Source organism: Sinocyclocheilus anshuiensis, unplaced genomic scaffold (assembly GCF_001515605.1).
Source record: "Sinocyclocheilus anshuiensis isolate Anshui unplaced genomic scaffold, SAMN03320099.WGS_v1.1 scaffold656, whole genome shotgun sequence".
In the NCBI taxonomy this organism is placed as follows: Eukaryota; Metazoa; Chordata; class Actinopteri; order Cypriniformes; family Cyprinidae; genus Sinocyclocheilus; species Sinocyclocheilus anshuiensis.
In genome coordinates this window covers 1,195,230-1,220,899 of record NW_015555829.1, presented here as the reverse complement: position 1 = coordinate 1,220,899, position 25,670 = coordinate 1,195,230, and the positions used below count along the sequence as shown (strand labels likewise).

General features: G+C 40.1%; 1 protein-coding gene across 5 annotated transcripts in view; it reads left to right on the top strand.

The window, feature by feature from the left end:
- Window positions 1-17: 17 nt before the first annotated feature.
- Window positions 18-25,670, top strand: part of zeb2a (zinc finger E-box binding homeobox 2a) — a 64,909-nt gene continuing 39,256 nt past the window's right edge. For 3 of the 5 annotated variants that reach the window (XM_016469643.1, XM_016469642.1, XM_016469639.1), the window contains exons 1-2: window positions 18-620; window positions 1,894-2,024. In XM_016469643.1, the coding sequence (XP_016325129.1) occupies window positions 1,901-2,024 (124 nt within the window). In that variant the 5' untranslated portion in view covers window positions 18-620; window positions 1,894-1,900. Of the gene's footprint in view, window positions 621-1,714; window positions 2,025-25,670 lie in introns of those variants that run through there. The other 2 variants (XM_016469641.1, XM_016469640.1) reach the window with 2 other exon arrangements.

The window sequence follows — 25,670 nt, the reverse complement described above, 5'->3', positions numbered from 1 at the left end:
ATTTTATACAGTGAATCACATATAAGACATACGCGTGCAAATATGCAACATACATCACCGCGCAAGACAATGAAATGCTAGGTGAAAGAGCGCGCGCACGCACACACCACACACAGGTGAGCTACCTGTCAGATCACTCCAGCACCGGCAGCTTCTCATGCATCCTTTTCAGCTCTTCTTCCTTACGATCATGCTGTGGATGCTCGAGTTGTAGCCATTCTTGCTCTGCTCCGCTTACAGGATAGAATGTCCACCGCCTCACCTTTCCAAAGTCCCACCTGTGTTGCAGAACGATAGACGCGAGCACCTGATGTGGTTCATCAGACGACCTCAGTGTTTCTCCATCTATCCCAACGTGTAAAGATAGGTGGCGTGTGTGTCAGAGTCTCAGAGCGCAAAAGTAAAAGAGAGAGCGCAGAAATGTCATCTGAAGAGGCGGAACACGTCAGTGCGTCCTCAGGTTTGTTCCGTGTTGTGGCTCACAGAGATCAGTCCAAACCTGTCCATCAGGAATAACGGTCCCTCATTATAGAGCAGAGTCCTCCTCAGCGCTCCAAACATCTCTGTGGCGTTTTCCTCCCCTCTAACCGACTCTTTGGGGAATTTTCATATAGAATCGGGTAGGTGAGCCTGTTTCGTGTGTACTTGAGTCCTTGCGGATGCTTTTTATACACCCTATTTGACTTTGTAACCCTCTCCCGAATATGAGATTGCAATCAACTTGGCTTCAGCCGGCGCAGGTGAGAAAGGTGCGCGCGCCTCACGGATGCTGACACACCGGCAGCTTCACGCAAGGATGATGATGATGATGATGATGATGTCGCTCGTTAAATTTATTAGTGCATGTTTACGCGTCTCTCATAAACGGATGCCTTCCCTTTAGACAACAACATAATAACCCTTTTCTGATCCGCATCTCTTAAGTCTTATTTTAGTTGTTAGGTAGCCTACACGCGTTTTAGTCTAAATATTTTAACATATTTGATTGGGGAAAAAAAGCTGTTAAAAAAAACATAATTTTGAATTTTGTCATCAGAATCCACAAATTTTCCAAGACTTACTTTTGCTGTGATGAAAGGCTAATGTAGCATTTTTATTTGTTTGTTTATCATGCTTGGATTCCGCGTGTTATTCGCCTGCACAATGCTGCAGCTTTTTTAAAATTATGATAATCTGACAATTACAGATTTCAGATATATTTATAAGCAGTTATTAGAAAAGTGTACACAGATGCCACACGTAGCTAATGTTTTGGACCCTTTTCGTGCTTTTTTATTTTCTAAAAAATATACACATTTTAAAAGGTAAATATATAAGCAAACAATTCTTAATACCGTTTCTCTTAGTATTTCAAAACATAAACTAACGAGTTTTTAATGACAATCCCGAGCAAAAGTAAATATACTAAATGAAATGTGGTCAGTGTAAGTCAGGCAACAGAAATCACGAAGCCAATATTTACATCTATCAGACTCACAAAGAAAGTAGCCCACGAGATTAGATAACTGTAAATTAAAGCTGATAGAGGGAAAAAATATCAAACTACATAAAGCATTTCCACTAAATACAAGTTCCAGAAAACTTTCATTGCTGCTCATTCTGTTAAAATCTCTATACGCACAGCACATGCTTTATGGTGACTTGAAGGTGTAGGTGTGTCCGTCCCCCTTCATTGGCGCACTCACGCGCTACTGTCCGATCACACACACATTTCAAAAGATCAGACGACGCGCAGGACGCTCACGGTCCCTCTAAACAAACCCTCCTGGATAACTTCATTCGGACTTTTCAGTCACTCTACCCCCCAAATATCATTTGCTCTCATGTGAGCGACACACATCCTCCTTCTTGCCCTGAGAGTCCAATTGTTGCCGTGTGTGTGTTGGTTGCTAGATCTTGGATGAAGGAGCGGAGCCCATGCGGACTGCTGCCATCTGACCCACTCTTATCAATGAAGCAGGAGATCATGGCGGAGGGTCCCCGGTGTAAAAGGAGAAAACAGGCCAACCCGAGGAGAAAGAACGGTAAGAAAGTGACTTATGGCGAAAAACTGAACTCCGGCTTGTTCTCGCGTCTTTAAAACAGTTGGATTTGTGTGAGATTGTGCGTTGTCAACTTAAGCGCTGTACAGGAGAGTGCGGAAAACTCGGCAAGAGTGTAAACTATTATCTTGTGTGCTTAAGGTATAAGTTCACTGGTTTAAAGTGTTTAAACCGTTTTCATTGCCGTGGAAATGTTTAAGTTGTAGCAGAGTAAGAGTTAGAGGGAGAGTTCAGATGTGAGCGTCTATTATCTCAGCACAAAACCGTTATGTGTGTGTTTTTGTGTGTGTGTGTGTGTGTGTGTGTGAGTGCGTGCGCGCTCGCGTGTCTTTCGCTGGACACAACACGGCTCTAAAATACCTTTAAATGCTTAAGAAAGTTGGTTTGAGTGTTGTATGTGATTTGTAACAGTTTTAGGTATACCTGTTATAGACTTCTTTCTTTGCTGAAGTTATAAATGAGTGAAGTATTGCTACAGGTTATGTGCTGGGACACTTTTCGTCACTATCTTAATTTATAAATAGTCACCAGTGTTATGACTTATTGAACACATGACTTTTGGTTTGTGTTGAAGGCATAATTGAAGCAAATTTAAGTTACTAATGTTTTTGTTGAAATCCTAAGGAAAAAAGACGAAAAGAAAAGTCCTGGCTAGCCTACCATAGTACTGGCCTGAGGAGCATTTTAGACACAAAGACAAACAAACTCATCTTCAAACATCTTCAGGCTATCACTCACGCTGGCATGTCCTTCTTTTATTGATAAAACATTTTTTTGTAAGAGGAAAATATTAATTTTAATCGGAACAGCCTGTAAGATTTTTAAAACACTTCTAATTATGTTGTTCAATCTGTATTTTTATTGATTAAATTATTATTATTATTTTTTTTTTGTAAATGCATGCAGATATTGCTTTGGTTATTTTTGGAGTAGCATTTACACATTTTCCCGGACTCTGTTAGCTATGTTTGACCTCGATACTTTATTAAATGCAATCTATTGATTTTATAAAAATCAATGCAGCGTGTCGCGGAGTGTATGACACTAAATAAAGTCGATGGGTTGAAACGTATTTTCGAATAGGGGCAAAAAATGAAGCGGTCAATCGGAAATTCTCTTGATTCGGATTGTAACAGAAAAGCATCACGTTGAGTTTATGATTATTTTCAGCTTTTGTTTGAACACATTTGCTAGGGGAAAACATTATTGCACACTTATTTAACTTTTGGAGACACTATCTTCATTTTAATGACAGAAAATGTTTGAGGAGAAAAAGTAGAGGACTAGATAAATAATACATAGCCTACAGAGCGATGACTTTGAAACGAGTCTTATATGGGACGTGAGTTGAGTAAAATGTTTTGAATCGTCTTAACAGGCCGTTATATTAAAAACAATAGAAGTAAAACACACATATTAATGATATTGATATTGAGTTGTGTATACTTATCAGTTGAAAAACTGCGCTTTTAAGTCTACATTCAATTACGTAAAATTATTCAGCAGACTTTATTATTATTATTTTAAATTATCCATTACAATTTATTACAGAATGTATAAATTCGTTTGTTTACTTTATCGACTCATTAACGCAGTAAAGTAATTATTTAAAAAAAAAACATTTTACCTAATTTAATTAAGTAAATTCCCGAATATTGAAATGACAGATTCGTTAAATAATGAATCCAAATGTATTTTATTATAGTTTGTAGTTCAGGTCCTCTTCTCTCATAGCGCGGCCCCACCCCGCTGTTTCGAGGGCCCAATGGGAGGTCACATTAGGCCCTATGTAAAACTTGATCCGCTCTCTGGCTGCAGTTGTGTTGTGGTTGTCATTTACCCTCCCACACCCCCAACCTCCCCCTTATTTTCACTGCACGTCACATCCAGCTGTGAGGGCCAGCTTGACAAAACTGTCAGAGGCACAAGACTATAAAGTTGCAGCATTCTAGAGATTGTCATGGTTCTGTTGTTGTGTGTCGATTTCTCTTTAATGACAGATCGCTGTAAGCTTGTTGTGATGCTCAGCCGCATTGGTTTTTAATTTTTCTCAGGTTTTTCCTGTTATTAGGCATACTTTTTCTATGATGTGTAGTTGTGTACTACAGCTCTCACTTTAAAATTTATTTGTGATTCATTCTTGTTTTTTTGGCTTGTTAAGAAACTGATGCTAGAGCTACTAATACAAATGATCAGAAGCCTTTGTGAGAAGTCACTGCATTGAGTCACAGCAGTTAACAGATTAAATCACTTGTTTCTATGAAAGGAACATTGTGTAATATTTGTTCGGATGGCATAAAGAGGCTAGCAGGTTCACTGAGACAAAGCGCCAAGTCAATGGCTTGTCATTGGGGCATCTCATTGGCATGCTCTTATAATCAGCAGTACCAGGGTGTCTAGTGTACTGTCTTTGGCACGTATAGCGCACAACCGGGCCATTGTGAATGCAGCTGCGGCAGGTAAAATTAATTATTCACACATTTACAAATAGAGGCCTCACTCTCTAAAACACATGTACACACCAATCTCAAGTAGCTCTCCAGCAGTACCATCATCTGTGCTGACCTGAATGCCTTTCATATCTGCTATGCCATGTTCCAGCAACCCCCTTTCCTTCTCTCTGTCTCTCTATCTCTCTCTCTCTCTATTTTTTCCCTCCCTCACTCCCTCTCTCCCTCCTCCACCACACACCCCTCAGTAAACACCCCCGAGGGCAGAACAAAGAAAAGGAGCTCCTCTCCTCCTTCTTAATCACAATTCAGCCCTTTCACTGCTGCCAGGCCACTCTCTCGCTTTCAGCATCCCAAAGCCAGAGATGAAAAGAGTGCAAGAGAGAAAGGAGAAAGGGAGAGCAAGAGCAACCAAGTGAGGATAAAAAAGGTGGAAATTATGATCTAGAGCTAGAGGTATAGAGGTAGAGTGACATAACTTTGTTGCCTCTTTGCGATTGTTAAACTTCCTTGGTTACGCTACCCACGCTGGTCAACTGCCCCAGCTGAGGGATGGGGTCCTCACTAATGGCTAGATAATATTACTGGATGCCAGTCTGGAAATATTAATGACCAAATAGCAGATGAGAGAGAGAAAATAGGGAGGGACTTTGAGAGACAAAAAATAAAAAAATAGAAAAGAGAGACACTGATAAGGTTAGTAAGAATTGAGTGAGAGAAAACAAGTTAGTGTGTATATATTGGAGAGGAGCTGGGGGCCAGTTGAATGGAGGGGTTAGCAACAGATTGTATAAAAGAAATATCACAAGTGCTTGAGACCATGCAGAATCCATTTTTAAAGTGCTGCAACAGACGTTAGGTGTTAGTTGTTTATGTTGTCACTTTGTAGCAAAATCACACGCTTAGTTTTAGCTCACTCATTTTGACTAGTTTCCGTTGGTTATATTTTGTTTCCCCCACCCCACCCCTAAAGTTGCCATACATCTGCCATATTCAAGATAAGCCAACGACCCAGATATAGAGATAAGAGAAACGAGACGTTGGTCTTTAGAGATCCGTGGATTTGTATGGGTGGCGGGACAGATGCAACTCTCAGGGTCGACACTTTCTAGCAGTCCATCGCTTTCACAAAAGTGAGACAAAACATCCAGTCAGGGGCCAAACGCCTGTGCCTTTTCACTGACAGACAAGACATCCATTATTGTGTTAGTCTTTCATTCGCTTTTCCCCCTGTACCTCAATAGGTCAGGGATCACAAATGCAAATCCACAAGCATACCGAGAGAGAGAGAGGGAACGTAAGAATACTCAAATGCACCATGTGATATGAATTCTTAATTTTATCTGTTTCGCTCCCTCCCCCCTCTACTTTTTTTTGTTTGTAAGAAAAGGAGATTATCTGTACACCTTCATTCAAGTCCCCTCCCCTTTCAGCTGGGCCAAGCTGTGCAGGATTTAGGCCGATTTCCTTCAGCAAACACCTATGGACACTGGGGAGGGGACGGACCCTGCTTGCAAAGAGGGGGTCCTTTGTTTGCTGGGGTGCAGAAGGCCTAATGCTTCACCGGACGGCCGTATTATCGCATTAAGCTGTATGCTGGTGGCCCAGGGAGGCTGGTTAAAGCTAAAGCAGTCTGCTATCTGCCAAAGACAAGGGAACATACATTAGTGTAGAGATGTGCCCCCATTGTGTGCCTCAAACTTCTTCTCTGGACGCGAGAGCTTAGATGGTTCTAGGTAGAGGAGGTGTCTCGGAAGCATCCACAAAAAGTGCATTGGTACATGCCAATTTAAAGCGCTCCCGCAAAAGCTTGTGATATTTTTGAATATTTGCTAGGAGATGCTTAGATTCCTATATACTTTGTGGCAGGAAACTGTCTAACCGTGGAATAACTATGGTGTTTTTATTCCAAGTTAAGCCCATCCCCCATTTTTTTCTCTCCAAGCTAATGCAGAGAGCTTTATCTGACTCTGTTCTCCTAACATCTGTCACCGCTAAGAGGGACAGGAGAACACCATCGGAGGCTTCGTTAGTCCTGTGTCACTTGTGACTAACCGGAAAGGGCAATTCACAGTAGTGAGTCTGTTCCCTCCTCTTGTCTCTTGCTCTCCCACTCTCTACTAGATGATACAGCTTCAAATGCCACAGCTTTTGTTTTATGTAGTCCATCGCTACATTGGGTGTGGGTAGTTGGCCTAAGAGTGCCAAAAACACCCACACCGGCCATGGTGATCAAGATAGTGTGTAATGTTTCCGTAGTCAGAGGCTGTACTTTACAAGTTATCTGTTGTTGTTCAAGGTGCTCAGCCGTGAATGTGTATGTTTGCGGTTCAAGGTGACTGACAGAGTTTGTTGTCCGTCTTCCCCCTAACTAACCATGTTCACATTTTCTTCATGAGTGAGTGCAGAGTAGCGCTGTGACATTTTGTGGCGCCGAATTGCCGTTAGCCTAAACAGCGAGGATTTACCAAGGTCAATAATGAGGTATGTCACTGCAGGCAGCAGAAACAACAGTTCTGGTGATAATGAATGGGACTAAGGTTAAGCTCAACTGGGATGTGTGTGCGTTGTTGTTGAATGGAACTTGCATAAAAATTGATAAGCTTCTGATAAAAGTTGTTTTTCATGCATTTAACCCCTCTATTTTTCACCTTTTCTTGACAGTTTGGAATCATGGTTAATTGTTCCCTCAAGTCTGACTTATATTTGCCTACACATATGGATGCTCTCTCACAAACCCCACACGTACACCGTACGCACTCACATGGACATGTTCCGTTTGATTAGTGGAACACCTCCGGCAAGGTCACAGACACATGGAACAATCAATAACGGATCGGTGGATTAAGGTGTCATGACATCTGTGGACCCAGACCTCCCATGTATGGGTGAATGCCTCTTAAAGCACTCTGTTGACAATGCTCCCGCCCTAATGCCAGATCTATATTACAGACCCAAAGAGTCTGTGCCCATGGGCTGCGGCCTTGCTGCCAGTCATCTGTGTTTGAAGGTTTCCCCTCACCGAGCTGCTAGGAAAACACAGGCTGCGTCTGTCGGCGCATATCTTCCCTTTGCTGTGATGAGGGTGGAGATGTTGGCCTGTGATACGGTGGTTAAGTAATTGGAATAGATTGCTCTCAGAGATTAGCTTGAGTGTAATGGCCTCTTTCATTCTGACCCACAGTCACAGGCACTGCTCTGAGAACTAAACATTCACGTCTATGTTGGAAGGGCCAATAGCTGTAATCTTTTTATCTAAACACATACTTATTCAGTCATCCATTTGCAACATAAAAATGAAAGTAAAAGGACTGGCATTGGGCTCTGACATCTTCCTATGACACAGATGTGGATTCCAAAGTGTGAAAGGGTGGTATGTGCTATTCCCAGCACTTGCTTGGGACAGAGGGGCTGCAGCCACTGTCATAAGCAAATGTCAACCTGCTACCTCAGGAAATGAAATGTACTGAGGAATTACTCCTGACAGCAATTCTTCTATGCCTTCTGTTTAAAAGACATGCCGTGTTTGTAGCACCTCACTCCCCGTCGTTCCTTGAATCTGCCATCTTATCATTATCTGAGGTGAGGTTTTGAAAGCAGTCACTGAGCTCTGCCTAAACCGTTTTACTGCTCCTCCAACTGTCCACCAGCAGGGCTCTTGTCTGAGATTATAGGGCACAACATTTTTTGAGGGTTGCAGGTCTAGCAATTAAAGTAATGAGGAGACTCTCCGCTCACAGAAGCCAAGGCCTGAGTGTAGTGCTGACTTGCTGTCTTTCAAGTCGATAACTCCTGGCCCACAACCTCGGGCAAGGCATGCCTGCTCTTTATCAGGGAGGATGTCCTGTGCTTTACATTCCTGGGTTAAATGATTCTCTTCCTTAGTGTAAGCGCTAGCACTCAGGAGGATTGGATCTGATGGCCCCGACAAAGCAACCTCAGGTCACTACTAATGAGATGCTAGCACAGACTAGCTCTTTTACACACTTCAACCAGTGCATTTATTCATGATAGAGCTGTTCAGATGTGTGTGAAGGAAAGTTTATTTAAGAGAGAGTGTGCAATTTTAGTCATATTTTTAGATTTGAGAATTTAAAAGTGAGCAGGGTTTGGCCTGTTTCTACTTGACCTTGGCTGTGAAGTGCTGAATTTGTCAATTACCTGACTAAATTATGGCAGACTCCCTTATATTGATGTACAGGTTGCTCTGAGGGTCTACTGTAACTGAATGATGTCAGGCCTTAATTGTCCAATTGCTAGGCAGTAGTGGGATTGAATTGCCATGTGTGCGACAGATCCAGATGGTACAACTGAACCCACCTTTTCAGGCTGGCAAAATCACAGGTCTTAATGCCATCAGCTTTTCAAGTTTTACAATGGGCCATGCCTCGTTATTACCAGCGGCGGTCTCTTTGGCGAGACTGCCATAAAGAAAGTGTTCCTCAGCAATTAAAACTAATGAAATATTAATGTGCGGCACCTTCCTCAGCCATCCTCGCAAATGAGCAAGTCATGCCCCCCACCACCCCAGCTTTATTATGGTGGTAGCCTGGCATGTCTGCAATTAGTGCGCCGTCTAGCAGCGCTGGCTGGGTATGGTGAGTAGCCATTGGCGGAGAGGGGAGGGGAGTGTCGGAGGGGTCATGTGATGCTTTGGGAAAGTACACAGGAAATGGAAAAGGGGAAGAACTGAACAAGCCATTTGTAATGCGAGGGTGGCATTGCCTGCTGATTCACTTCACACACCAGCTTTTGTGCAAACATGCAGGGAGGCAAGGATAGTGATACTTGTGTTGAGGTTTGAGGTGTGAGACAGTGAGTTATTACAAGTTTTGTGAGGAATACTTATTGATGGCTCAGAGGCTATTTTCTCAGTTTCACAATGTCTTCAGTTTGGATGTGATGTATCTAGTATTGGAAATTCCTCTTTTGTCACGTTGTATTAGAAAACAGGACACCTTTTTTGTAAAAAAAAAAAAAAAAAAAGCTCACAGCTGTCAATCCACTAGTTGATCTTTCACACAAGCACACACACAAAGTTTCTTTCTCTTCTTCCTTTATTCTTTCTCTAATGTCTCATACATAGAGGCAGATGGACACGAATAGCCATGACAATGTTGTTTTGTTAAGGCAAAGAAAAAGGTAGGAGGAAACACTGAATAATTGTTTATTCGAGCAATCAAACTTTACCTGTGAACTCTCCAGTTATATAACACACTACTTTTTTAGTTGTTGTGGCATTCAGGACTTCAGCATTGATTTAAATTCTTTTATCGCACCAATCCTAAATTTGCATTAACCAAAAACTTTACCCATCTCCATGAGTGGGTGCAAGAGTGAAAGTGAAGGCTGGCTCCCATGCTCTGGTGCTCAGAGGTCACTTTTTGTACCTGAATGGGCTCCAAAGGAAGAGAGGTCCATGGCAAATGCTCAAAGTAAAGTTTTCCGCTCCGTAACGGCCTGTTTGCAGGCCTGTCATCACAAATGCGCTTCATTCAGACACATAGGGGGCTCGAAAGTCCCATCAATCTCTAAGATGACAGTAAATTCATTATACCTATGGAGTGTTTAGTTAACCAAGGTCCAGTGATCTTGTTAGGCTAAATTACATTTCGCTAGCTTTGAAACATTCCTTTAGATTTGTTAAGGTTAACAAAACGTATTAACCTTATTATTTACAATTATCATTATAATTTTTTCCCAACAAAGTTAATGATGATTTTTGGAAACATACAGAAAGGAAAGTATTTCAAACAACTTTCTTGTTTGTTTTTTGTTTGTTTGTTTTCAGTTTCAGGGACTGTTACTGCTCTGACATGGCATTGGGTCAAAAAGCCCAGTCAGGCATAATGCTGAGGAGTCTTTACAGCCTAGCGACAAATTGTCTTGCCTCTCTCTGTACTTGACGTCCCAGCCTCACCCAATCAGTGCACCTCATGTCTTTTTTTTCCTCTCCGTTAGGATGGGCAAAGCAGGAGGAGGAGGTGAGGTGAGGAAGCAGGGGGGCGGTGGGTTTCAGTTGTTGCAGGTTGCGTCATGGGACCTGCGGTGTCCCCTTTTGTGCAGCACGTCAAATGTGGTTAACATGCGGCCATTTATCTGCAAAGCCTCCTGGGTGTACAATGGCCTGGCTGTGTGTGTGTGTGTATGCAGAGGGGGAGGAAATGGTAGCGCGGTGGGCTTAGCATCGGAGCGTTCCCATTCTCTTTACCTGTCGCTGTCACCTCCCCTCCCCTCCTCCCCTCATTTTTCCTCTTGGCTGCACACAACCCCTCAGTCATTGTGTCGTTCTTTTTCATTTCTCTCCCCTGGGGTGCTGTGTGGAGCGACTAGGTCAGGCGGCATCTGACAAGGTGCTTCAGGATGTTGTGAGCTCCCGTGAGACGGATTGTTCCCCGCAAATGCAGTGTAAACCGCCAGGGTGAGAAAAAGAAGGTGCGCTTTAATTCCCAACAGCACCTAGCATATTGCACAGTGCTTTCTGCAGAGTCAGAACCAAAAGACCTACCATGTTGCTTAGTCATTCTTAAGGCCGTTTCATTTCTGAAATGTGAAAGGTTCATCAGATCGTGAGGTCCTTTAAGGTCCTTCAAAACAAAATCATAGCCAGTGAGACTTTCGATCACCTAGTTTGTTTTGCCTGAGCTAAGCCTCCTTTTCAGCAGTTCTGTGCCAATAAAAGTGGCATGCATGCATTTCACAGGTAACAAGATTACTCAGACCGGTGATTGACTCATTTGCCAAGGGAGCTGTTGAAATAACTGCACAGGAGCTCAATGCGAGATTTGTTAATTTTATTTCTTCAGACATGATACAGTCAAACAGAAACTTATGCCATCGGTTCTTACAAACAGCCTTTTCTCTTTGTGTATGTCTCCCCTAGAGAGAGTAGATGCAATAGGATCAAAGGCCAGTGTAATGATACAAGTGATATGAGGATGGGATGTAAATGTATTTTTCCATGTGAGTTTTCTCTCTCTGCAATGGTATGTGTCCAGTGGCTTACATCCATCACAGTGTGATGAGAGAGATGATTAAAACAGAACATTGATAGACATGAACTCAAAAATTCTTCACTTGAAAGAATAATGTATTAGAATAGAAATAAAATAGGTGGAACTGAATTGCTTTTTGCTGAGATATTTGTTATTGAAAAGCCAACTCATTTTAGGTTGGACGAGTTACTGCTTCAAACATTGTACTTGTAAATGTTGTTTTCCTTAGAATGGGTGGTTACTGTCCCTGGAGGCGAAGAGCTCTGAGAAGCCACAGCGAGCACTACCATTTTAATTTTCCATGTTCTCCCTAAAAATACACCACAGTACATCCCTGCATTTTTGCGGTGGGCGCTGTGCACTGAGTCCCGATAGTTGGATTTTTGTGTTTCAATCCCATGTCATGTAAGGGCAGCTGATGTGTTTGGGACCGGCCAATAATTTCCCATTTCATCTGATTTAAGGAAGAGTAGTTTACATTAGCAGTGCCAACAAAAACCATCAGCTAAAAACGTTCCAGGAACCTCCCAACTGACCGTGAATGTTATCTATAAATTTGTCCACATAAGCTATTTACCCTTGTTCACTTGTTGCTGCTTTTTACCTTCATTTTCTTTTCTTTCAGCTAAGCATACTGTCAACAGCATGTTTGCATCACATAAACAGTTCCCAAGCCAGCCCCACACTTATTTCCCATGACTGCAGGGGTGAATGTCTTTGGACTTGCTTTCTTATTGTGATTCTGAGTTGACTAACACAGAATAGTATGATGTTTTTGTAGCTGCTTGGTTACAAATATTTGCTGGAAAGCAGTTTTTTTGGCCAAAAGTTGCAGCTTTATGTATGAAATAGTTACTCGCTCATAATATTTCTCAATATAGGAAGTGGCATAAAACAGTCATACCACATAAGATAACTACAGTCGAAACAGCGTGCTCCAGCTGTCTGTTGCTACTCGACTGACGGCAATCAGCTGTTGACACATGGCCATCTGTAAACATTTAAAAGGATGAGTTTGCTTAAAGTCTCTCCATTTTAATTAAAGATCCGAGATGGCGCCCACCCTTTTCCACAGGTTATGTGATAACTGCACCTCTCTGTGAAGAATGAGAAGGTCTGCTGACGTCGTCTCCAAAACACTCGAGCAAGGGTGGAGATTCAGCCGTGTCCTAAATTAGGCCCTCTGACATGAGCCATTACAGTGCGCGGGAAACTTCCTGTTGCATTGATTTGAACTGGGCTGTTTTGAAACACGGCTCATCTGAAATGAACTTAAGTGAATTGGATGAGATATCAGTGACCTTTAAGATGACACACTTTGCATTTGCTTGGCTTCCTATGATCATGCAAAAGTAGACATATTTTCTGCTAAGGTTGTCATAAGTGTGTGTGTTACTGTACATGATGAGTCGTTTGTTTATGGCACTCACTGCTGAAACAGAGGGGAACCAAGTACACAGGGAGAAGCAAATAAACAAATAAACAATGTGGGGTGAGACAGGAGACAGGACAGGACAGGGAGGGAGGTGGAGGGAGTGGGCGGTCAAGACGCATCGAGGAATCCTTCTGGGGCACCATGTCAACCAGTTCACCTGAAACTAATGCCCCAGCAGACACTCTCCCTTACGCAGAGCCCTAATGAGTATGAGGTTGGCGTGGGAAAGAAGACAGGGAAGCACAAATAGGTGACCCACTAGGACAGGGTGGGGGTCATACCTCTTGTCTAAGGGGGTCTTTTGTTTGCATGTGTAAGACATGGGAATTAGTGAGACCATAGTGTTATGGGTTATGCCTGGTTTGTTATGAACAGCTTGAGGGAAGGCATATTACCCACGGATTAACAGTGTTGTAATTATATACTCCATATGATGTATGTTATCAATAAAGATTTTTTTTTCTAGTTTAATTTTTATCTCTTTTACATTGTAAGTGCTTTAAACTTCAGTGAAGTTTTCACTTCAAACATTGTGCATTTTCTTTACTGTTTTGTTTGTTATTTTGTGATCCTTTAAGTAATAAGATGCAGGAAACATTGCAAAATAGGACAAAACTATGAATCCTATGAATATGCTATAGGCTGAAGTCAGTTTGTAGAGGTAGTCTGTATTAGTTCATATTGACCACGCCGATCACATGGTGTAATCCCTGTCAAACTGGAAATCTAGGTTAAATGCAAATTGATTCAAGCAATACCAGACAGTAATTAACATGTTAGTTGTGTATACGAGCACTAGACCAGAAAGTCATTCATTAAGATATGGTTATGTCTACAGTTACTATTCAAACCAGTTGAAGGAAAAGTAATTATGTTTTGAATGCTCCCTAGAGCAAGAGTCAAAACTGTAAGAAAATATTTTTAAATGATGTGAGAGAGGGAGAAACTTGTTATATTTTTGGTAAAATATCCTCTGAGATCAAAATAAGTTATGTTATATAGTCTTGAATATGGTGAATTTGTAGACTGAAGTCTATCAGGCACTATATAATGACAAAAATAAATGTTTGAAAATAAAAAGTAAAATAAAATAATATATAAATGGTGAATATAAATAATATTATTAATATGCTAATTGCAATGATGTGCCTGGTCATTATTTTAAATCTGTATGCACTAATTCTCTCTTTCTTTTTTTCTCTCTCTCCCTCGGTGCTGATGTTCATCTCATCTGTTCATCGACACAGGTAAGAACATCTTCATATACACACACATTTCACAAAAGCTAAAAGCCTGTTTGTTGTTGTCTACTGGTTAAAGACGCCCTTAAGAAAGCTTTAGACTTCCTCTTTATTATACTTCCTCTGCTGCACAGTAACAAAGTCACAATTGCATTACGGTTTAGCTAATTATTTGACTCGTCCCTGATAAGCAGCCTCACTGTTCTTCAGTGCTGTGTGAAGTCTATATTGCAAATCCAGCTGTTCATACGTGGTGATTAACTGTGCTTGTGTGGAGCTGTGTTGTCTATTATTAGATCTTAACTAGCAACAAGTTCACCGTACTTTTAGATTGGCATCGTGATAACTGTCTTTAGGAAACCATGACTTTCTTGATTTGAAAATAAATTTTGATAACTGTCCATGGTTTGAGTCCGATAGAAGCTTCCTCAAACATATATAAATAAGTAACACTCTAAACAAACAAACTTTGAGTGTTTACTGGACACACTGCAAGCACTTTTTGTCTTGGTCCATTAGATTTTGGTTATGAGTGTAGGAAACAACTTTTCAATCTTTCAGAGGTGATCTCACAAGTGGAAATACCGGTCCTGTTGTATATAAGGGACGTGACACTACAAAACCTAAAGTTGCTTTTCATAGCAGCTAACGGAATGATTAATATTAAACTGTTCTAATAAAAGCTGCATGGTTTCACGGCCAAGGCAACAATATCTCTTTCCACCTGGGGAAATGAATAAATCCCGTTTCCCAACTGTGCAAAATCTTTTCTTTAATGTGTAGCACAGCCTAGCCTGCATCATGTGGGTGGGCTGGTGTTCTTCCCACTAAAAACCTAGGATACTTTTCCATTTTTTTTTTTGCCTGGCTGAGAAATGCATTCCCTCACCAAGATGGGAGAAAGCTTCGGAACCAATGAAAAGGTGTCCCCAAGGAAGCTGGGAATAATTGGCAAAATATAACGCAGAACTCAAATTTGTTATGGAAAAATAATTAAAACAGTTCATTTGATTTAGTGATGTAGTTTTGTTTTAGCATTTTCAACTCTATTTTAAATATAAATTTTGTCTCTCCTTGGGTAATACAAATCAAGCACATAATATGATATCATACAGTATAATATAATATTTTATTTCACTCAAGGACAGACAGCACAATTTTAGAATTGAAAATGGGCTTAAAAACTACAAAACTATAAAAACTACATTTATTTTTTAAATATTTTTTACATATATTTGTTCTATATTCATAATTCATAGTTATTATTATATCATATATCATATCATATTATAAAACAATATTGGTTATCTTCAGTAGGACCACAATCTTTTTTGTTTTGTTTTTTTGGTCAGACTACAATCGTAACGTCTGATTTTTGTGAAGTTGGGTCATTTTATTGTTGTATTGTTGTTTATTGTAATTTCATCATTCTGTCCAGCATGTATACATATTAATCAGACTATGTTTGGCCTTGACATTGTGCACATGCTCTGAAGGAAGACACACATGTTTTTAACTTGAAAGTCAAACCCAGGAGCTAGATTTATCAAATATTTAATTGCATGTATACTGTATACAGATAACTACACATACAAACATGCTTAGTGTCATAAGTTTAAACAGGGATGAGAAATTAACATTAGTGTCATTTTGAATCTGCTTATCTTCACCTATTACATAGCTTGGTTCTTAGAGGGCATGACAGTTCCACACCTTTACCACAGAAGCTGACAGTGAAGGCTATTTTGAAAAGTGACGCTGGTGAGCTGATACAACTGAACTTACAGTGTGAACTTACAGAAGAAGTGGTGTGCAAGTGCTTCCTACATACATGTGTTGAGTGTGTGACAGACCTCATGTAGGATTGTGGCTGAAGAAAAACAAGACCAGTGTTTAGGGGAGTAAAATGTGGAAATGCACAGAGAGCGAGTGTGTGCGTATGCGTGAGGATGGGTGTGTGAGGTACAGAGAGCGTTTGCAGATAAAAGCTGTAACTCATTCTGCCTTTCAGCGACACTTCTATTTCAGATACGATATCCTCACACGATCCCTATTTCTGCTGCACTATCAAGACTCTTAAAAGCGACTAGTGCTCTTAAAACTATTCTAAGCAAAACAGCTCGAGCATTTCGAGAAGTCCTGTTTTAAGTGGCAAATTGTTTTCCCATAATAGAACCAAGCAATTGCTAATTGGAGCCTATAGTCAAATTGACCAAGGACTGATTGGAAAAGAAAGACAGAGGAGGAGAGAAAGAAAGACAGAAGGGTCCTCCATGCACTTGCTTTAGAGTGCACCTTGAGTGGGTATGCTAGTGTCTCAATGCTTTGGGATTTAGCAGAGTGGCAGTGGCGCAGATCCCAGTCTGTGGCTTTGGATAGTTGCACTCAGGTTTCCATTTTCAAAATGTTTATCCCCCTGCCAACTTCACCGGAAAGAAAGTTTTTGAAAGGTGTCTGAGGTAGGGGGGAACTTGCGGCATATTCTGTGGGTAATGTAAGGATTTATTTGGAAATGCGCTTCAATCTTCAAGCTCCACCCCATATTTCCTGATTTACACAGTACTGTGATACTCCCTGAGTAATAAGCATCTCTGGGAGTGACCTGCCGGGCTAAAGGCAGAAAGATGCCAGCATGACTCAGGAATGAGACATGGCGGGTTGACATTTCAGTCTTACCTTCTGTAGGTTTCGTCCCCCCGCTCCTTATTCCAACATCTGGAGTTGATCAAGCGTTCACTTCCTAGTGCTTTTAACCACCCCCTCAGCTTAAAGGGGGTCGACAGCTGTTAAAACACCTGAGCACACTTGCCGGAGACCCCTTCCTCTCCTACCTCCCCGCAGAGGTGCACACATTACATGCTGGTGCGGAGAAAAGGGCCACATGCTAACTCAGGTGGTCTGGCAACCTGACACCACTGAGGTTCATGAGTCTAGACTAAAGTTCTGGCCTAATTTTCAGGGCATTTGAGGGTCTGCTGGGATTACAGCCCTAAAGGCCTCTCTCTACAGCAGGGAACTGCCATCTACGGGTAAAATGTATCAGCAATTTAGGTCTTGTCGGCGGGTGATCTTTAAGGTTGCAGGACAAGCTGGGGTTCAGACAGCTGTAGCCCTTTTGATCTTTCAGTCTCCCACTGTAGCGATCCAAAGATAGCTGTCACTCACATACACCTAAAAATAGTATGTCTGGAAAACAATACGCATCAAAGACACCTTGCGCTGTAGTGTGCGTTCACAATTATGTGACCAGCTAAATTACAGACGGCTCTTCGGATTCAAAGGGTGTTTTTAGTGTAAGAACAAAACAATGGCTCGGTGCTGAGGTGATTCAAAAAGTAGTTCATGACCCAGCCTTTCTTTCTGCTGCGACTCAATGTAACAGAATCAGTGTTAGCCTCTAGCATCCCTTGGGAGAGGGCATTATGGCTGCTGTATTGTTGGCTAACCTCCTGCCAACTGTGCGGGGAACAAAAGGCCGAGCGTTTATTACCAGACCCTGCTGTGTTAAAGGAAGCCCAGACCAGCCCTCCTTTCCTGGGGATGGTCTTCTTTTGGCTGCACTTTCATCAAGCAAATGTAGCTCTTGCTAATAACCAGGTAGATAGCGAGTTCTCAAGAACAATGTGTCATTTTGAGATTGGTGAGAATTGGATTACTGATTAAAATTAGTAAATAATCACAATGAGGAGGCATGTCAGTTCGTGATATGAGCAGTTCTGTATTTTTATATACTTTTGTTATCTTATATTTCACTGTTTTTCAGAGAATTATGTTGTAATCACTTGATATTTGAAAATAATTTCTGTGAATTAACGTTTAACACTTTGTTAAGAGTCTTGAGGGGAGTTCTTATTGGGCATCATATAGTTTTCATGAATTATTCAAAACAAAAACAAAAACAAAAAAAGGAGAGAGAGAGAGAGAGAGAGAGAGAGAGAGAGAGAGAGAGAGAGAGAGAGAGAGAGAGAGAGAGAGAGAGAGAGAGAGAGAGAGAGAGAGAGAGAGAGAGAGAGAGAGAGAGAGAGAGAGAGAGAGAGAGAGAGAGAGAGAGAGAGAGAGAGAGAGAAAAAAAAACAAAAAGAAGAGAGAGAGAGAGAGAGAGAGAGAGAGAGAGAGAGAGAGAGAGAGAGCACTTTATTTAATCATTACAAAGTCAGCAAAACAACAAATCAAAATATCAAAAAAGGGGTGCAAAAGGACCAGAGCTTATTGTAACTTGGTGGTAAAGATCAACATTTCTTCTACAACTGTACAAATAGCTTCATTAAAACACCATTTACTAACTAAACTTTCTAAATCATTCATCATTTTATAGAACTTAAAATCAAGCATAACCCTTGCTTTTACCAGATTTTTAAAAACAATAACCACATGTTGTTCTTCTCTACCCTCTATTTTGTTTTTCCTGGTTATATAAACAGCAAGTTCGGCTCAAAAAAAAAAAAAAAAAAGAGAGAGAGAGAGAGAGAGAGAGAGAGAGAGAGAGAGAGAGAGAGATTCCCATAACATCTTGGGTTTTTCTTTCCAAATGAGTCCTTTTAGATTATCACATTAAAATCAGCTTCCGTATTTCAGCACAGTCATATGGTAAAACAGGAAGTGGCAAAGAAAACAACTGTGGTAGGCTAATTATTGCTAAAAATGGCTGAATCTATTACTTCTGCTTGATACAATCAGAGTTGCTTTCTCGCACATCCGCTTAATTTTTACATTTATCATAGTGTATCTGTTGGTTAAGTGTGTGCTTGTCATACCGAAGCTATTCGTTGTGTTCCACATGTTCCAAAGAAAGACATGTTTATACAAAGCTGGACACAAAATGGCAGCTCAGCGCCAAGAGGTGGGCTTGCTTAGTTATTCCTGTCCATCCCTGGCTGCTAGAGCACATTTTTGGCGCTCGCCCTTGAAATCATCTCCACCTGGATGTTGTAGGCCAGAGTCCAAACACAATAAGGAAATAAAATACGAGTGTGAAAAGCTAGCAAGAATGGCTCTTTTCCCACTGGGACCCGCTGCACTCCACAATGCACTTCGATGACAGGAAAAGTTTATGGCGATTTGTTGAATCAAAAGGAGGAGGATGGGGAAAACTGCTATGAGCATGAGCTGTCACATTCCGCACCCATGACGGAGGCATGCATATTTTTTTCACTAGCTTAGTCCAGCTGCTACATGCTAGCCTGAGAACTAATCGTCAATGTTGGCCACTGGCCCACATGGAGGAAATTCGGGTTGTTGTTAAATGGGAGTGGAAGTTATTTCCACTGAGATTGATCATTATTGTATGACTGAGGGAAATAATTGTGTGGGCCATCTCAAAAGAGTATTTTAGCGGACTCTTCAGTGTTTTCATTAGCATTATGGCCCACCGTAAATTTTGATATATGTTTTACTGTGCAGCCAACTCTTCTCTTTTAATCTATGTTCTCGTTGTCATGGGATAGATTAGCTAGTTAGTCTTGTCCAATTGGCTTTTTAAGGCTGTGTTGGACTTTAGGGATTGCACAGCGGCAGTGGGTACGGTTTGCTAATGTTGTGCAGTTGCCAGGACAGATTTGATCATATTTGACCAAAATTATTTTAAATATTAAACTTTCAAGGAGTGTTAAGTGTTAAAACAATATATATAAATTTTGAGGTGGATAGTTTACAGCTGCTTGCAAAATATGACTTGCCAATGAAGCAACATACTTTAATAGTCCCGTTAAATGCATGAGGGTGTGGAACAGGAGAAATACTGTATATATATATATATATTTATTTATTTTTATTTTTTTTTTGAGGGGGGAGTAATGAAGACCAAATGACTACTCAGAAATAATTTATTAGATTTTTTTTAAACTTCATCCTACCAATTCACTTGGGTGGAAAGTTTTGCCCTGGGGAGCCCATGGCTGTCAGTTCCTCTTACCTCAGACAACCATCGCCATCGACGGTGTCGAACAGGAACAGTGGGACAAATTACCCGCACAGTGCCCAGGGGGCAGGTGGCTTTTAGGGGTCGTTTTCTCAGGTCACATGTAGGAGACGTACATCTGTCACTGTGAAGGTACAGCACTGGGGGACACACGGATTGCCGTTCCCTGATATGTAAATTGATTCAAATTGACAGACGGTGGTACCTTTTGCTTCGTTACTCCCTATGCCCTCTTTAACGGTTTGGACATGATCACAAAGCAGGGTTTGTTAGGGTAATCTAGGCCTTTGTCCACTTATCAACATGACGAATCATCTGTGTAGAGCTAGATAAGGTATAATGCAGTTCCATTGAGGAGCCGTTTATTTGCCATTTATTCAGCACTTGAATTAATTCCCCCATAGGACCTTTCACATTATCTTTCTGGTACACAGTAGTCAGACATGTATTGGTTGGGTTCAGGTTGCTGAGGACAACAGAAGATATCTGCAAAGTAAAAACAGAAGTGTTAATTAAGTGTGAAAATAGTCATCCTTTTAAAAAAGTATTGTATTTAGCTCTGTTTCCCATTTCTGTAAGCTCAAGGACAGATGTGAGGAGACCAGTATCAGAACTTATGTTTCACTGGTCTAAACAAATTTGCTATCTTCATTTGTCATTTACTTTCATTTGTAGTTCATCTAATCTTAAGCAAACATGAGAGAGTTCTAATTAAGAGTTTTTGTTGCGACCAGTTGCTAAGACATTTACTTTTAGTGTTAGTGACTAACAGTCTAATCTATTTGTATTTATTTTAATTAATAATATATTAATGTTGTATTTATTAATTTTTTTATACCAGTGTTTTATTTGATAATTAAATTTATGTTTTACCATTACTTAAAGAGAATCAAAGACATTTTGACTAATAATGTGCTCGATCTTCTCAAAACCTACTGGGAGCGTTGTAATTTATGTTAGAAATATCATCTTGTTTAAGAAGCAACATACCTATATCACTGTATAATACCATATTGTACACATTTAACACATTTTGGTGGTGCAGGGAAATCTTTAGTTGTGGTTTATCACCACCATCAGCTGGCCTGTACAGTGGCGATGTACTGTAAGCGGACTTTAAACGACTGACCCATTTAAAATGCAAGTGTGTAGCTCAGCATCCAGTGGTGGTCAGAAAATATTGGCTAGAGGTCAGATTTGCATGGTGGATGGCTGCGTGTTATTGGTAGACAGCGATCTGGGTTATTGAGAAGTGGTGGCCAATCAACAGGGGTCTGCTGAGTTATATAGTTTCACTACTGCAAAAGTTTGTCACAGGAAATTAACAAATAGGTGGAAGGGCAAACAAAGAGTGGCTAAAAATGGAAATTTGTTTTTTGCAATTTGAGAAAAAGATGTTTGACATTGCTACATGTTCGAACATGTGCGAGATTGAAACTTACCAATGCCGCGTGAGTGTGTGCAAATGTGTGCTATACTGGAATGGGATAATTTCATACAGTGACTTTCACGAATATTCATGAGGCTCTGGTGATATCTAGTGTTATTCATCATAGAATAATTGCATAAATTTTATTCGGTGAGAGAACCGAAGATGCCCTACACATTTAATCTCAGATTTTACACTGTTCCCTTGAACAACTCGTACTGGAATATCCATGGCAAAAAGCTTTTGCAAAAGTTTTTTTTTTTTTCTTTCTTATTTATATCACGGCACTATCGCACACGCACACAAAGCTCCATGTCAAACTCCCCTCCGGTTACACTAGTCAAAAGCTGGAAAAAGAGGAAAGAACATACCAAACAATATTATCATAGAAACGCCTATCCATTTATATTTCCTAACTTTTTAAACATGCTGAGATGTGAAGTCTGCACTCAGAAATGTAGATCCAAAAATGAACTCCACTAGCAGGGCATGCTTCTGTGCCAGCATGCATAAATTACATCACATACAAACCAGTTATTTTTCACAAGGGAATGAAAAACCCCCAGAACGATTCTATGCCCTGGACCAATGCAAGCCTGTTGCAGAGATTACAATACATAGTAAGGTCTGAACTGTGTTAGATGTGAAACAAAGGGTTCCCTGCAGTCAGCCTCTCAGAGGTGAAGGGTCAACCCGGCACATCTGACATACTGCACATTAAGATGTGTGGGCCAGGGAGCCTTGAGGTACTATTTGCCACCTGGCAAAGATCAAGTTGTAGTGCTTTGTTTGTGTGTGCGCGTGTGAATGTGTGTTTTGAGGGCGCCTAATTATTATTATTATTATTTTTTATTTTTTTTATTGTAAATCAGGAACTCTGATATAGCAACAGAGTAAAATAATACTGTGCACTGTTTGCCTGTAAAGTCATTATTAAATGATGTATGGAGAAAGTGAAGCTGGTCTGTTTTTTATTTGATCTGAAACATTAGGAATTAAACATGTTGCTTTCTTTTGTCAAAAAGGGTTTGAACATTTCCAGAGAGCACTCCCACCTAGGTCAATAAATAATTCAGGCTTTTTGGAAGTAGGCCTTGTGTCCCCTTGAGAGGCTAGCGGGCTGCTAAAGCCGCAATGGCTTCATCATTTCTAACATTTACACGGGTATACTGTTTGCTGTTAGACTGGAGCTCATCTTCTCTGAGGCAACTTTTCAGATTTGAAGAACGTCTAGATTTTCGAAACGGCGTGAGGTGATTCCCCAAAGCGGGTTTTCTTGCAAATGAATGTGATGTAAAATGTGTAAAAGTAGAATTAGTTACAGTTAGGAGGAAAAGGGATAATACCTTTCACAAACACACACACACATACTTACGTACACACACACACACACACACACACACACACACACGGAGCAGTTCATATCTTTATGTGTTAGGGTCTTATCAGAGACAACCAGCTACAGACCTTTCTTTTTTCCTCTCTTTTGACAAACGACACTGTTGCAGCAACATTACCGGTATGATGAGGTGAAGTGTTTCCAACCCCTTTCGCTGTTTTGTTCACCTTTACCCACTTTACCACAATATGTTTGTACTAATATTTAAGCATAGTTCACCCAAAATAAAAATATTCTTGCATAGTTTGCACACTGTCATGTCTTACTTTCTTCTGTGAAACATGAGGAAATGATGAATGTCCAAGCTTGCTTTTTTTTCGTAAAATAAAAGTGAAAAGGGTCTGTTCTTAAAAACAAGTATAACATGTATAACATTTTATGGTTTTGAAAGAAATGTAAGAAATGTACTGATTTTCTTTTTAATTGAAACTTGCGAAGTCACATGAACCAGCAGTGCTTATTGATCAGTGAAGGCTAAATGTATTTGTTTGTTTGTAATAGATTCATTCATTCTTTTATTCTACCACAACCCAGATGAAATTTGTGCATTTTCTGTGATTATTTTTAAAGAATAACAACTTATATTGTGGTCAGTTCCCCACATACAAGTAATGTATGATTTCAAATACTTTTTGCACGATTTGTATAAACTACTTTCATTATGCTTTTATGATACTTTTTTTTTTGGCTCAGTCCCCATTTACTGCCATTTTATGGAAAAGAGCAGCCTGGACATTCTGCAAGATATCTTATTTTGGGTTCCACGGAAGAAAGAAAGGCATGTAAATGTTGACAAAATGTTTATTTTTGGGTGAAGTCTTACTTTAATATTATTAATGTGTGTGTGTGTGTGTGTGTGTGTGTCAAGAAACATGCATATTATTATTAATGTTGAAAACAGTTGTGCATATTTTTAGTATTAAAGCTCAAATGAACAGCAGTTATTTGAAATAAAAATATTTTGTAAATATGTAACAGTTTTTACTGTAAGTTTTGATCCATTTCATGTGTCCTTGATAAATAAAAGTATTAATTTCTTTAAAAAAAAAAAAATTACTGACTACAAAATTGAACAGTAGTGTACATGTACTAGCACCAACACATGTAGTTTGTTAGCAATGTGTACAGCTCATAATATAGTTTGTTTTAATTAATATTGTGTAAGTTTACAAAAATGTCACTGGTTCAGAGAAGGATATTAAAGTAAGGCCTAGGGGCATTGCACACTGATGTGACAATGTGGACATTAATCGGCTATAGATTGTCTTCTTCATTTGAAAGGAAGTTGAGCTCAATCAAGTGACACGGCCTCTCGGTCAGATGTTCATTTCTTTCTCAGTGCGATCCATGGTAACACAAAATATTTGGTAAACAGGCAGAGAACACAGGCACAGTAGCTTGCATGAGCGGCCTATATATCACATGCTTCGTGATACTCTATCTGAGTTCAAATGAAGCTTACAGTGACTCACAATCTCACCAGGTTGTTTATGCCATGAAACCTGAATAATGCTGCTAAGATTGTTTAAGGGCTTAGTTCGCTGGATCACAAGAGGTAATAATGTAGAACATAAACATTACATAAATGCGGATAAACAAACAAGATAAACTAATTATTTTAAATAATAAATTATTATTAATATTTATTTCTTTGAGCATTTTTTGAATGAAAATTACTTTGCCAATCACATGTATCCAACCTATAGCTGGAAAAACCTCCTAGACATGACTACAAAAACTGACGTCCATTGCATGTATAAAAGAGGTTCAGCTGCCATTTCGGTTAACGTCTGCTCAGCGCCCATCTCAAGGTGCTAAAGGCTGATTAAGTTCCTTTTATAAGCGCCTCTGGCTCAATTGCTGGGCCCTAGTGATCACACCTCTGAAAGTGGAACTTGCCACCCTTACCAGGTCACACCTTATCCTCTCATGACTGATAAGAGCAGCACAAGGGCAGAAAAGAGCTTGTGTTAGCAAATATGTGACAAACAAAGCAGCAAGGGTTTTTTTGCCGCTAAGTCACCGTGACATTCGGTGTACCAAAGAAAGTTGTGGTTTAACGTGCAAACGTGTTCTATTTATCAGTTCATACTTGAGAGGTGTTAAGAAAAAAAGGGAACTGAGTACATTTTTTATTTTTCATTCGTAATGCATCGAAATATTGTTTCAATGGAGCTCAAAGAGTTAACTGTCTTATAAGAGCTCAGAAAACGAGAAGTCATCCATGGGAGAATGTGACCTACGGTCCTTCACCCTTGTTTAAATAACAGGTTTTGAGACCGTGGAGGTTTTTCTTGGCACCTGTTGAAGTCAAAACTCCCCAAAACAGACAGTTTCACAGGCTTTTGTATTTTAAGAAAACATGTATTTTTGGCCACTGTCTAGCTCTGGTTTCCATGGAAGTCTGGGAGAAGGTCAGAAATCAGCTTTCTTTTGAGGTGACCATGCAAAGATCGTGTTATTTATTGATATATTTATTTATACATTTTTAACTGAAAGGTTTGAGCTGTATTGCATTTTTAAAGGCACGGTTGTATTACCCAACAGCTAAAATCAACAATAGCAGAGCCAGCGTTGAAAGTTTATGAACATAATAGGGATAATTATACAGTAGAGTTGTGAATAAAAAAGAACAATAAACATTGGGGTGTGAAATTAGAAACTCATATCTGTCTTTTAGGGTGGTTATGTGGTCTGTAGGTTTCAACACAAACTACCTGATGCAATAAAAAAAAAAAAAAAAAAAAAAGTGTTTAATGAAA